Raw genomic sequence first — 11,185 nt, 5'->3', positions numbered from 1 at the left:
AGCTAGTGTTTGTGCTGAGCCTTGATTCTCAGCGCTTGACTTTTTGAAGCGCTTTACCGCATGTATTTGCTTTTCAAGTACTCCTGGCACATGAAATGCTGCGGGCTCCTTCGGTGCCCATACACTCGTTCAACACACATTTTTCCAAGGCTAGTCTCTGTGTCAGGAGTTGGGTGCCCTTATTTCAGACGACTTCGAGGGTGCCTGACGGGATCCGAAGGACCCTCGGACTTGAGAGCGCATCTCAAGAGGACAGGCACCCACCGCATCCACGCGGGCGCGGCAACTACCTTCTTGGAGGCCAGGCCGCCGCTGACCCCCCACTGGGATGCCGGGGTGCTCAGAGGAGTTGGGGGCCAGAATAAATCGGTGGTTTCCCCCTAAGTACCATCATCCGGCCTTGGCCTAAGGCTCGGCCAGTTTGCCCGGAGCTAGAACAAGTTTGCTCGGCAAGTTGGAGGGAGGAAGAAGGGAAACGGGAACCCTGGCACAAAAGTGGCTCGCAGTAGGCTGGGTCAACGAGACAGCAGGCAAGTCCGCGGGGACGCGTCCCGAGGGACAGCGTGGGGAACGCCCGGCTCGGCAATGAACTCCCGAGGCCTCGCTCGGCTCCGCAAGCCCCCTCCCCGGGCACCGGGCTCCCGGGGCCGCCGCTGTCTGCCTCCCCCTGTCCTGCCGGCCGACGCTCCTCCCGCCGGTTCCTCCTCCGCTAGGCGCGCCGTCCGCCCCTCCTCCCGGTCCCTCCTCCTTCGGCTCGGCCTCCCAGCGCCCCCGCCCCCGCCCCAGAGAGCTAGACATCCTGGCGGCCGGCGCAGCGCGCAGCCTCCGCCCCGGCTCGGTGCGCACGCCCGCGGCCCCGCGCGAGCCCCGTCCGCCCCGCGCCGCCGAGTCCCGCGCCCCCTGCACGGCCGCCGCTGCGTCCCGACCGAGTGCACAGCCCGGCGCGATGCGACGCTCCGAGGCGGGCCGCGCCGTGCTCCTGGCGCTGCTGGCCGCACACTTCCAGGCGAGTCCGGCGCTGGAGGAGAAGAAAGGTAAGGCTGCCCGCGCCGCCGTCCTTCCCGTCCTGGGCGGCCGCGCTTCTGCCGGGCCGCCGAGGAACGCGCGCCTCGGTTCCGGGCGGCGGGGCACCTCGGGCGCGAGGCGCGGCGGGCCGAGGAGCCCGGAGCGTGGCTTTCCCGTCCGCTCTCCTGCCCTCCGCCGGGTGGACGCCCCGGCGAGCTCTTGGTGCGGGGCGGGTGCGTCCCGGCACGTGCGTCAGCAGTCAGCCCGGGCCCGGGGGCCGAGGAGAGGCGCGGGGTCCACCCCGCGCCCTCGGACCTCCGGAACGGGAGCGGCCCTCCGCACCCGCGCCCCGCCCCCGGGCCGGCTCTCCGACCCCGCGAGCCCTCCTCCCGGCGTACCCTTGACCCGGAGGCCCGAGAGCTCGTCCCGGACACCAGCCACCTGTGCTGCGCGGCTGGGAGGGCCGCCCCTCCCTTCGGCACGGCCCGTCCGCGGCCCCCCTGCCGCCGCGAGCTGCCTCCGGCCGTCCGCGCCGTCCCAGACGGTGGGCTCTCGTGAGTGGTGGCTTCCCGGGACTCCCGAGACTCGCCCCCACCTGCAGCCTTTGGGCCCCGTGTCCGCGCTGCGCGGTGGAGTGAACAGAGCGGTGGGACCGGCCCCGGCGCTACAGCCGGGTCCTGGTGCGAACGCCCCAGGGGCGGAACCCTTCCTGGCCGGGGCCCCGCGATTTCAAAACAGGACTCACAGCAAGCTTTCCTCCTCAAAAGCCAGAGATTTTTCTCTTTGGGATGTGTCTTCTAGCTTTTTGAAGAATTTGACATTAGGCCAACCAAAATATTAAACTTAACTAAAAAAAAAAAAAAAAAAAGGATTGATGTCCATGGTTCATGTGTGCCCTGTCCAGACCCAAAATGAGCGAGTCTGGCTTCGTGACTACCGACCATAAACCCACTTGACACGAGAAACATGCCTCAGAAGGTTTAATTGCACAATTTCAAGATCGAGCAGCCCGGGTTCCGAGAGTCAGGTCTGTACTTGCTGTTGATGTCATTGGCTCAGGGAGTTGGTTTTGGGGCTGAGCGCCTTTGCTGTGGGAGCGCTAAGGCATAAAGCAGTGGTTCCCAAACTTTGTTGCAAATTAGAATCACTTGGACTTTAAAACAAAACAGAAAACAAAACAAAAAAAATGATGTGTGGCTCCCACCCGCAGACTTTCTCATTTCTCTGGTCTGGGGTGAGATCTGCCATCTGTATTTTAAAAAGCTCCTCCGGTGCTTTTGTTGGGCAACCGGGTTTGGGAATCACTGGCAATAGAGGTGGAATCTCTGGAGAGATTACCTGCCCATTGAAAAAGCCCTTTTGGAACATCTGGAGTTTTAACTGTCTTGCAAAAATATGGGAAAGAGGACGTGGGGGTGATTTCAGTAATAAGGGATTAGTCCTTTCACTGACGGGCTCCCGTACTCCATGCTGTGAACCGGGGAGGCTGGGGTCCTGCCCCTGCATCAGTTGGCAATAGGGTTCTTCTAGGCAGGGGGCAAGGGGACCCCATCCTTATTTTAAATGAAACTCTGGGAGTGCCTCCAAAGCATCGCTATTCTCACTCCAGAAACGTTCCCAGCTCCTTGGTGTTAGCCCTTTGGACACTACTATTAGTGCTTGGAGATCTGTCTCTAAGAAATATACAAATACCACTTAATTTGCCTGTCAGCCCGTGGTTGTTTAAAACAGAATCCTCCTGGATAGAATAGTGAGAGTAGGTGAGTAAATGTCATTGGGTTAAAGTAACATAAGAAGACCGAAGTGTAAGGGGCAGATTATTAACAAAAAGTGTCAAAGACCCATATCAATCAAATTTGGTCCGTTCTGTTCTAGAAAATTTACTCATTGTAGAGAGATTTGTTTGGTTCTAAGATATGGTGTCTTTTGTTCTTCCTGCACTTGGTCCTGTCAGACACCGTTTTAAGTGTCCTCTTACTCCTTACATCAACCATACGAGGTGGGTCCTCTCATTATATATGGGGAAACTGAGGTACAGAGAAGTGACTTTCCCACAGCCAGCAAGAGGCAGGATTCAAACTCAGGCCTTCTAGCCCCAGAGCTTCCCCCGGGCCCTGCCTGTGCTGTCTTGTGTGAGTTCTGGTTTCGGGGGAGCCCTGTCGGTGTGTGTGATGTAGGAAGCTGGCAGGGGAGGAAGAGGACCGGGGATGGGGAACCCACCCGGCCCCTGGTCTGGATTCCTGCTCCTGGTCCTCAGGAGGCACCTTTTGTGGAGAAGCTCAATCACCAAGTGAGCAATGACCGTGGAGACTGCTGGACGGATGTTGAGCAAGCCCCTTGCTCTTGCAAAAGGGAAAGGTGAAGGCACTACTCCGGAAGTGATCCTGGGTGGTATGCCCAGCCAAGCCAGCCTGCCTGGCCCCTCCTCTGAGGGCATCCTTGGTTCAGTAGGTCTGGGCTGTATTGAAGAGGACAAACTCAGGGATTCCAAATTGTATCCAGAGTGAACCCTCCTTCCTCTAAGGAGACCAGAGGACTACCACTCAGTACTGGCCTGGAGGCCAGGAGCCTGTGTCCTTATTCCCGCTCTGTGTGAAGGTGGACATGTCCCTTGCCAGCTTCAGGTTCTTGAGTCCTCATTTCTCAATTCAACGAATATTTATGGAGTGCACAGAATGTGCCAGACTTTATGAATTAAAAGGGGCAGGGGTAATCTTAATGGTTTCTCTTGTTGCTTCCAGAGTGGTTCTTTGGGCCACTAATTAAGTATTAGTAGATTGCTTTTCAGATCTGAAAAGGAGACCAGCGTCCGTGTGTCTGTCATCTGTCCACACCCGGGTAGCTCTGTCTAGCCGTAACAGGCTGATAGCTCCCATCGGCTTTGGACTGCCATTTCAGGCTTCATATGTTTAGTTTTATAGTCCATAGATTTTCAAAAACTTATTCTGAAGTTTGAAGAAGCCGATTGCCAGAATCCATTGTGCTATGTAATTAGACTCGGTCCACGTGATGGCACTAACATGTTTTAAAATGTTTTTAGAGGTAGTGTCAGTAAAGAGGAAGAATTCTGCCCTGTTTGAAAAGAAAATACTCTTTGTTTTTCCTTTGATCAAAGCTCCAGGACCAGCAGCTAGTGTCTGAAACTTTCTTGACATTAAATTGATGATCATGGTGTGTAAGAGAAGATAGCCCCATGCTGGTGCCCCAAGCCCTGATACGGGGGCAGGATCAGAGTGCTGCGGACACACGGCTTGTTGAAGGACACCTAAGAAATCGGCTGGCACTCGCCCTGTGGCTTGCTGTGAAAGTTGTGCTTGTGTGGGTGTTTGTGTTTTCATTTGGACTTAGTATAGTAGAAACGGGCTTATGGTTTTACGAATAGAGGTATGTTTTGAGAAAAGGTCCAAGTTCTAGAACATGGCTCACCCGTGTGTTGTTTCCTTGTAGACACAATTTAAAAATTATATTATGCCCCTCAGATTTCTACTGAACAAATCCCATTTTCGTTTTCTTCTGTCACTTGTGGACATTCGAAATTATGATAAGAAACATTTTTGGTCTCAGTTAATTATTACTGGTTTATTTCTGAACCATCAACACACATGGAACAGAACTTACATCTTAGCTTGTTCTCGTAGGTCATTCCCGTTTGCATCGGAGTCTGCCCATACCTTCTTTTTCATCTTCCTTCTAAAAGCTTGTCTTTTCTGAGAAAATTCCAACAGTTGTCTCTTTGCACAGCATCTAAGGATAGTCTGCCATCCAGCCCATGGGCGTAAGCAGGTGAGCTTGAATTCGGGCAAGGATCCAGGCTTTGAGACTTAGGCCAAATAACCGGTTTGACTGAAATTTTCAGAGTCATCAGGTCCAGCTTCCTTGCAACAGGTTTAGATAGAAACACTCGATTCAGTTGTCTAGAAAGTTCTCTGAGCCAGCTGGGGCAGGAGGGGTAGCTGGGGCTGGTGAGCAGTGGTGGCTTGTTTACTTAGCCTCATTAGAAGCTAAGAACTGGATTTGACGTTTTAATCTCTGAAGACGCTGAAGTATAAGATCAAATGTCTGACCCTGGTGAATGAGCATCTGTGAGTTGCATATGCTTAAAATAAACTTTACTCCTACCAAATTTCAGCAGCTTGCTTAAGAAAGTCATCTGTGAAAGCTTGAGTGTGGGGTAGGGTTTCCTTCTTTGCCCCACATTATATCCCATTTTGGTGGGTTCTCATGGAAAAACCCAGAGTCCAAGTACTTTTTCTGGCTATATCTGGAACTTGTCATTATCAAGAGTCTCAAATTGCAATTTAGTGGACTAATGGTTGGGTGAGAATGCCTTGTACACAGTTCTTGTTATAGCCACAATTGCACCTGTTACTAGGGGGCCAGCAAACATGGCCTTGATTTAGTTCATTTAATTTAGTTTATTTAATTATTATTACATAAGTTAACCACTATTGTTCTTCCTTCGAATAAAAGGATGAGTATTACTATGTATTACAGCCTTGGCTTTTCTTTGCATTTTTTCCTTTACGTTCAAACCATGGTGACAGTTTGTGCTGTTCCATCCACATTTTGAACTCTAGGAATGAATGTGACCTGATACTTGCCCTTAAGTGTCTAAAAGTCAAGTATGGGAAGAGAGATGTATAGATAACAAGTGTGGAAATGTCACAGAAGCGATGATAGAATTCCATGCAGGATAAAGAAGTCTTCTGGTATTTAGTCCTTGCTTTGAATTCCACCTGGAGAGAGGGCCAGGTATAGCCCCAGATGGAAGAGATTACTCATTTGAGCCTGCAAAGAGCTATGGGTATTTCCCCAGAGACTGTGATGTATGACGTGAAGGGCATTCCGAGAGAAGTGCCAAGAGGAGCAGAGTCCTGAAGAGCGCTGGTGATTCAGTGTGACGGGAGGGGAAGGGAGAGTTGCCGAGCCTCCGGTTCACGGGGAGCTGTGTGTGAAGGGAGGGGCACCGTGGAGTTCGAAGCTAGGAACTGGCGTGATGTGTTTGCTGTTTCGGAAAGATGACTCTAGCAGGGTTGTGGGGGATGCATTACAGGGGCAACAGCGGCACTAGGGAGATGGGTGACTCCTGCAGGTGAAATGATGTCGCAGGACCAGTGAGGTTGCAGAACAAGAGACTCGGGCAGATGTGGAGGTAGAACTGATTGATAATTGTGTGTAACGAGTATAAGAAATGGAGAATCGCAGGATGCCACACAGGCTTCTGACTCGGAAGCCTGGACAAACATAAATCCATTCACGGAGGCTGCAAACGCTCCAGGAGGGATGGAGTTGGTTGGTGGGATTTGCAGCGCTCAGATGGAGAAGTCCAGGAGGCAGTAGAGCATACAGGTCTGGAGCCCAGGGGAGCAGTGTGGCCTTGAACTGTTGTTTTATTAGACACTTCAATTGCAGGCATGGTCTTCGGCTGTAGGACGACTCGCCCCAGCCTGTTTTATGCTCACTGTCACCATCCATACTGAGCCTGGCCAGGTTGTAGATCACCAGCTGCTTTTCGGACTAGGCTGCTATGGTGAGCAGCCTGATCAGGGGCAGTTATCAGCAACTGATGAATAATATATCGTGCATCGAAGTACGGTGGGAGTTGCATTTGTGTACGGCTGCACGTCCTCAGATGGGAATCCGCCGTGTCTTATTTAGGACAGCATCAGATTACTTGGTTTTGTACGTTAGTGACTGAACCAAAAAGACCAGGAGGTGACTCCTTTTTTAAAAAACAGCAGCCTTTCCACTTTGAACATTCCTTAGAATCACCAAGGAGCTTCTGAAAAAGAGGATGCCTTGCTGCACCCTAGGCCAGTCCAGTCAAAATTTCTGGAGGATGGGACACGGGCACATACTTTTTAAAACTCCCTAGGGGGTTGTGATGAGTGGAGTAAGTGGTGTGTATAGCTTGTGGCAGAGAAGAAATTTTGTCTTTGTTCTCTGATTCCCATGTTTTACTCATTACATGAGCTTCCTCAGGAGTGAGGGGCTGGTTTATATTTCATTAATAAATGAGTCTCAGAGTTGCATTTTTTTCATGAATTGATACACGAGAAGTCTACTACAGTGGCTCTCAGAGTATGTCCCAAGACAGCAGTAGTAGCGCCTTGAACTTAAGAGAAATGCACACTCCTGAATCCCCAGCCCGGACCTCTGAATAAGTACCGGGGGTTGGGGCCAGGGTTCGAGAACTGCTAACGTGCTGCCCGCAGGCCTCGAGCTGGGTTCTGGGTACACACTCGAGGAACACGGGAACTGTGCTCAGCCTTACCGGATGCACAGTTTGCAGGACTGAGCAGGGGGAGGGCCACGTGTAGCACAATGTCTCATGATAGACGTGATGGGGGTTTCGGTGGAAGCCCAGAAAAGGGGCTGCGTCTATCTCTGGGATAGCGGCAGTGTCTCAGAAAGAGGACATTTAGCTGGACCTCAGAGAATGAGGGTTTTGCCTGGTCTCCATGCGAAGGGAAAAGAGAGAGATGATACTGTGGCTGGTAGTCCTGCAGCAGGCCTGCCATGGCTGGCCACTTCATAAATGCACAGGTGAAGGCTTTAGCATTTCCTGCTTCCTTTTCTGAATGAGCATAAGGAAATTTACAATGTCAAAAGTAAAGTGCCCGAGAGCTGACACATTTTATATTTAAAAAATAAAATGGTCATTTGGTCATCTTCTTAAAAATTAACCAGATATGAAGGATTGAACTAGAATCTGGATTATAGTTCATAGTTTTAACATTCTCCCCAATAGCAAGATTTGTCCCTAAAACTTGTGGTGAATAAGAAAAATGACTTCCTCCAATCCTTTATGTAACTCCTACTACAGAAAGCAAGGAGAAAATGGCAACAAAAGTCTGCATACTTCTAGACACAATGTGTCTAGAATGTGTCTAGACACAATGTGTCTAGAATCACAATGTGATTCAATGTGTTGAATCACATTGAACTCAGAAAATCAGATTAATCGAGCCACTATCACTTATGAATTAGAAGACATCTATTTCCTGATTCACTGTTGAAAATTGCACAGGTCTACCTGTTTATTTGCAGAGCTCATTTGGAAACAACCAGGCAGATTTGTAACAGGGGATTAATGACTGCGAAATGCTCCCTTGTGCACTCATTCCTGCCTTTAAGTGGAAGGAAATATGGAAGTGGTTCTAGACCACTGTTTACTTAGCAGTTGTTTTAAGAGCATTTATGGAGGATTTTATTTTAATCGCAGAAATGTGATACCTGAAGGTTTTACTACTATGGACATGCAGGCCTGCACATGGTAGATGATGTCATGATGGCCTTAGCAGTTGTAGTCCTTTGCACATGCTATCATTATGACCACTTGCTGAAGTTCCTTTCTTTTACTCTAGGTTTTGGAGAAAACTGATGCATTACATATAATCTCTCAGTTTGACAAACTGAATGTATGTGAAAAACTGCATGTTTTAGTTTCTTTGCCCTCACTCATAAATTCATCTCTACTTTAGTGTCTGGAATAAAAACAAATCATTTATTGAATCTGTGCAAGTCCTTAAGGACAGGCAAGTGTTCCCAGAAATCTCTTATAATTGTAAATGGGATTTCAGAAAGTTTTGCAAAAAAAAAATTTTTATATCAGAAACCTGGTTTTACTTATTTCCCAGCAAATGTGGAATACCTGAAGTCTGTAGGGAGATTTTATTGCCATACCCTTTCTGCATTTACACAGTATCTCTTAGTTCATTCGTATGCATCATAAGCTAGAGTAGATGGCTAAAATTGTGCTGAACAAGATAAATTAAACTATTTTAAGTTTCTTCTAGTACTAACTTGTAAGATCCTTTCTTTTTTTTAACTAAAGTATACTTTAACATAATATTAGAAAGTTAAAAAATTATCACCTCTTTCACAAGAAAAGAAAAAAACACCCCACTACTTTTGATTAAGTCCAGATGAATGAGAGAAAAGCAAAAGGTGGTAGTCTAGTCGAAGCATTATTGTATCACCTGTTGGTATTTAAGGCATTGATTTTTAAATACAATGCATTTCAGAACTTTTTCTTGGCTTTGATTTGCTACAGAGTTAATAGAGAATCAGAAACCTTTCCTTATCGTTACTTCCTGATTTCTTTCTCTTGCCATTTCCTGATACTTTAATAGACTTTATGCATGGAACGTATTTATGAGTGAGAATAATGTATTACCTTAATCTGTCCTCCCTCCCTTGCCTTCTTTGCGTCCTTCCTTTCCTCCTTCCTTTCTCTCTTTCTCTCTTTTTGGAAGCTGTTATGAATAAGCGTTTGCAGAGAAAGAAAACTTCAGCAAAAGATTGCAGTGAAAAACTTTGACGAGTGACTGCAATAATATACTATAATTTTTTTAAGTTAGGAAGTATCAAAGACATTCAGTATTTATGATTTTTGTACAAATAAGCATATTCTTGTATTATTCCTTAAAAGTGGTGTTGCTAAAGTTTTCCTTAGTATGCCGCTTAATGTATTTTTTTCCCAGTAATCTGTTGTTAGTTACATTAGGAAGAGAAAACAGATTAGAATCTACCTTCCTAGTTTCAACTTCCAAAAAACAACTAAACCAGATGGTTCTGAGCCTCCTGTCACCTGGAACTGTCTGTGAAATTAAAAGCAAATCTAAATGCATGCAAGATATATATTTAAACATGTCGATAATAAACGTATTGTCCCTATAACTTAGATGCTAAAACATTGATGTCATAATAATAATAATAACGCCTTGCATTTATACAGCACTTCACAGTTTACAAAATGCCTTAATGTCCATCTTTCCCAGGCTCCCAACAACCCAACGGGATGGAGATAATTATCCACATTTGAAGGTGTGGGACCCAGGCTCACAGGGGTTCTGCAGTTTGCCCGTGGTTACTGGGCTAGTCAACACTTAGGTGCCGAGAGCTTTTCCTGCTTCACAACACACGCTGTCTCCTGACACATGTGACACATCTGACACAGGTGACACATCTGATACGGGTGATGCGTGTGACACGGGTGGCGCATCTGACACGGGTGATGCATGCGACATGGATGATGCATCTGACACCTGTGACACATCTGACACAGGTGACGCATCTGACGCACATCCGGCACCTGTGACACATCTGACACAGGTGATGCATCTGACACATCTGACACCTGTGACATATCTGACACGGGTGATGCATCTTACACGGGTGACACATCTGACACAGGTGACGCATCTGACACGGGTCACACATCTGACACGGGTGACACGGGTGACACATCTGACATGGGTGACGCATCTGACATGGGCGACACCTGGCACGGGTGGCACGTGTGACACATCTGGAATGGGTGACGTGGGTGACATGACACGGGTGACTCATCTGGCATGGTTCACACATCTGACATGGGTGACACATCTGACACCTGTGACACATCTGACACGGGTGACGCATCTGACACATCTAACATGGGTGACGCATCTGACATGGGTGACACCTATGATACCTGTGACTCATCTGACACGGGTGACACATATGACAGGGGCGACACTTATGACACCTGTGACACATGTCACACGGGTGATGCATCTGACACGGGTGACACACCTGACACCTGTGACACGTCACACAGGTGACGCATCTGACACAGGTGACACATCTGACACGGGTGACGCGCTGTCACCCGTGTCAGATGTCCCGCACACTCTCCTTACCGCTCCTCTGAGACGTCCCTGATTCTTCGCTGTTGATGCTTCCTCTCATTTTTAGTCCTGTTTGTGAATCAAAAAACTAACACAGAGCATTCCTCAACATTTCTGTTATACATCTATTACTTGTTTTTAATGCCCCTCACAATTCCTGCTCTGTATTGTTCCTTTCCCACTTTTCCTCTTGATATGAAGTATTTTTTGAGAGTTGTCTCTTACATATGTGTTGTAATAGCCTGTTGCATAAGACACAGGCATTGAATTTATGAGCCTTGAAGACATTTACTTTAGAAATTAAAAGTATAACTTTATTTTAAAGAGTCATAAGCTTATGTAAATTTGCAAGACCTGTAAATACTTGAAGAAAAAATCAGGGGAGAAAGCACCTTGATGTAGCAGTTGGGTCAGTTCACAATGTGTGTGGCAAAGTGTGCTAATTTACTTACACAGTTGTGCAAAGAATCGTATTCTGTGATTTAAATGAAGCACATACTTCAGTT

At 48.1% G+C, this 11,185-nt stretch overlaps 1 protein-coding gene across 1 annotated transcript in view; it reads left to right on the top strand.

Moving 5' to 3' along the window:
* Window positions 1-883: 883 nt before the first annotated feature.
* Window positions 884-11,185, top strand: part of EGFR (epidermal growth factor receptor) — a 197,785-nt gene continuing 187,483 nt past the window's right edge. The window contains exon 1 of the mRNA XM_060108784.1: window positions 884-1,034. Coding sequence (XP_059964767.1) covers window positions 947-1,034 — 88 coding nt within the window. The 5' untranslated portion in view covers window positions 884-946. The remainder of the gene's footprint in view (window positions 1,035-11,185) is intronic.

The sequence above is a fragment of the Mesoplodon densirostris genome, chromosome 9 (genome assembly GCF_025265405.1).
Source record: "Mesoplodon densirostris isolate mMesDen1 chromosome 9, mMesDen1 primary haplotype, whole genome shotgun sequence".
Lineage (NCBI taxonomy): Eukaryota > Metazoa > Chordata > Mammalia > Artiodactyla > Ziphiidae > Mesoplodon > Mesoplodon densirostris.
Note: the sequence above shows the minus strand (reverse complement) of the source record. Positions and strands in the feature narration are given on the sequence as shown.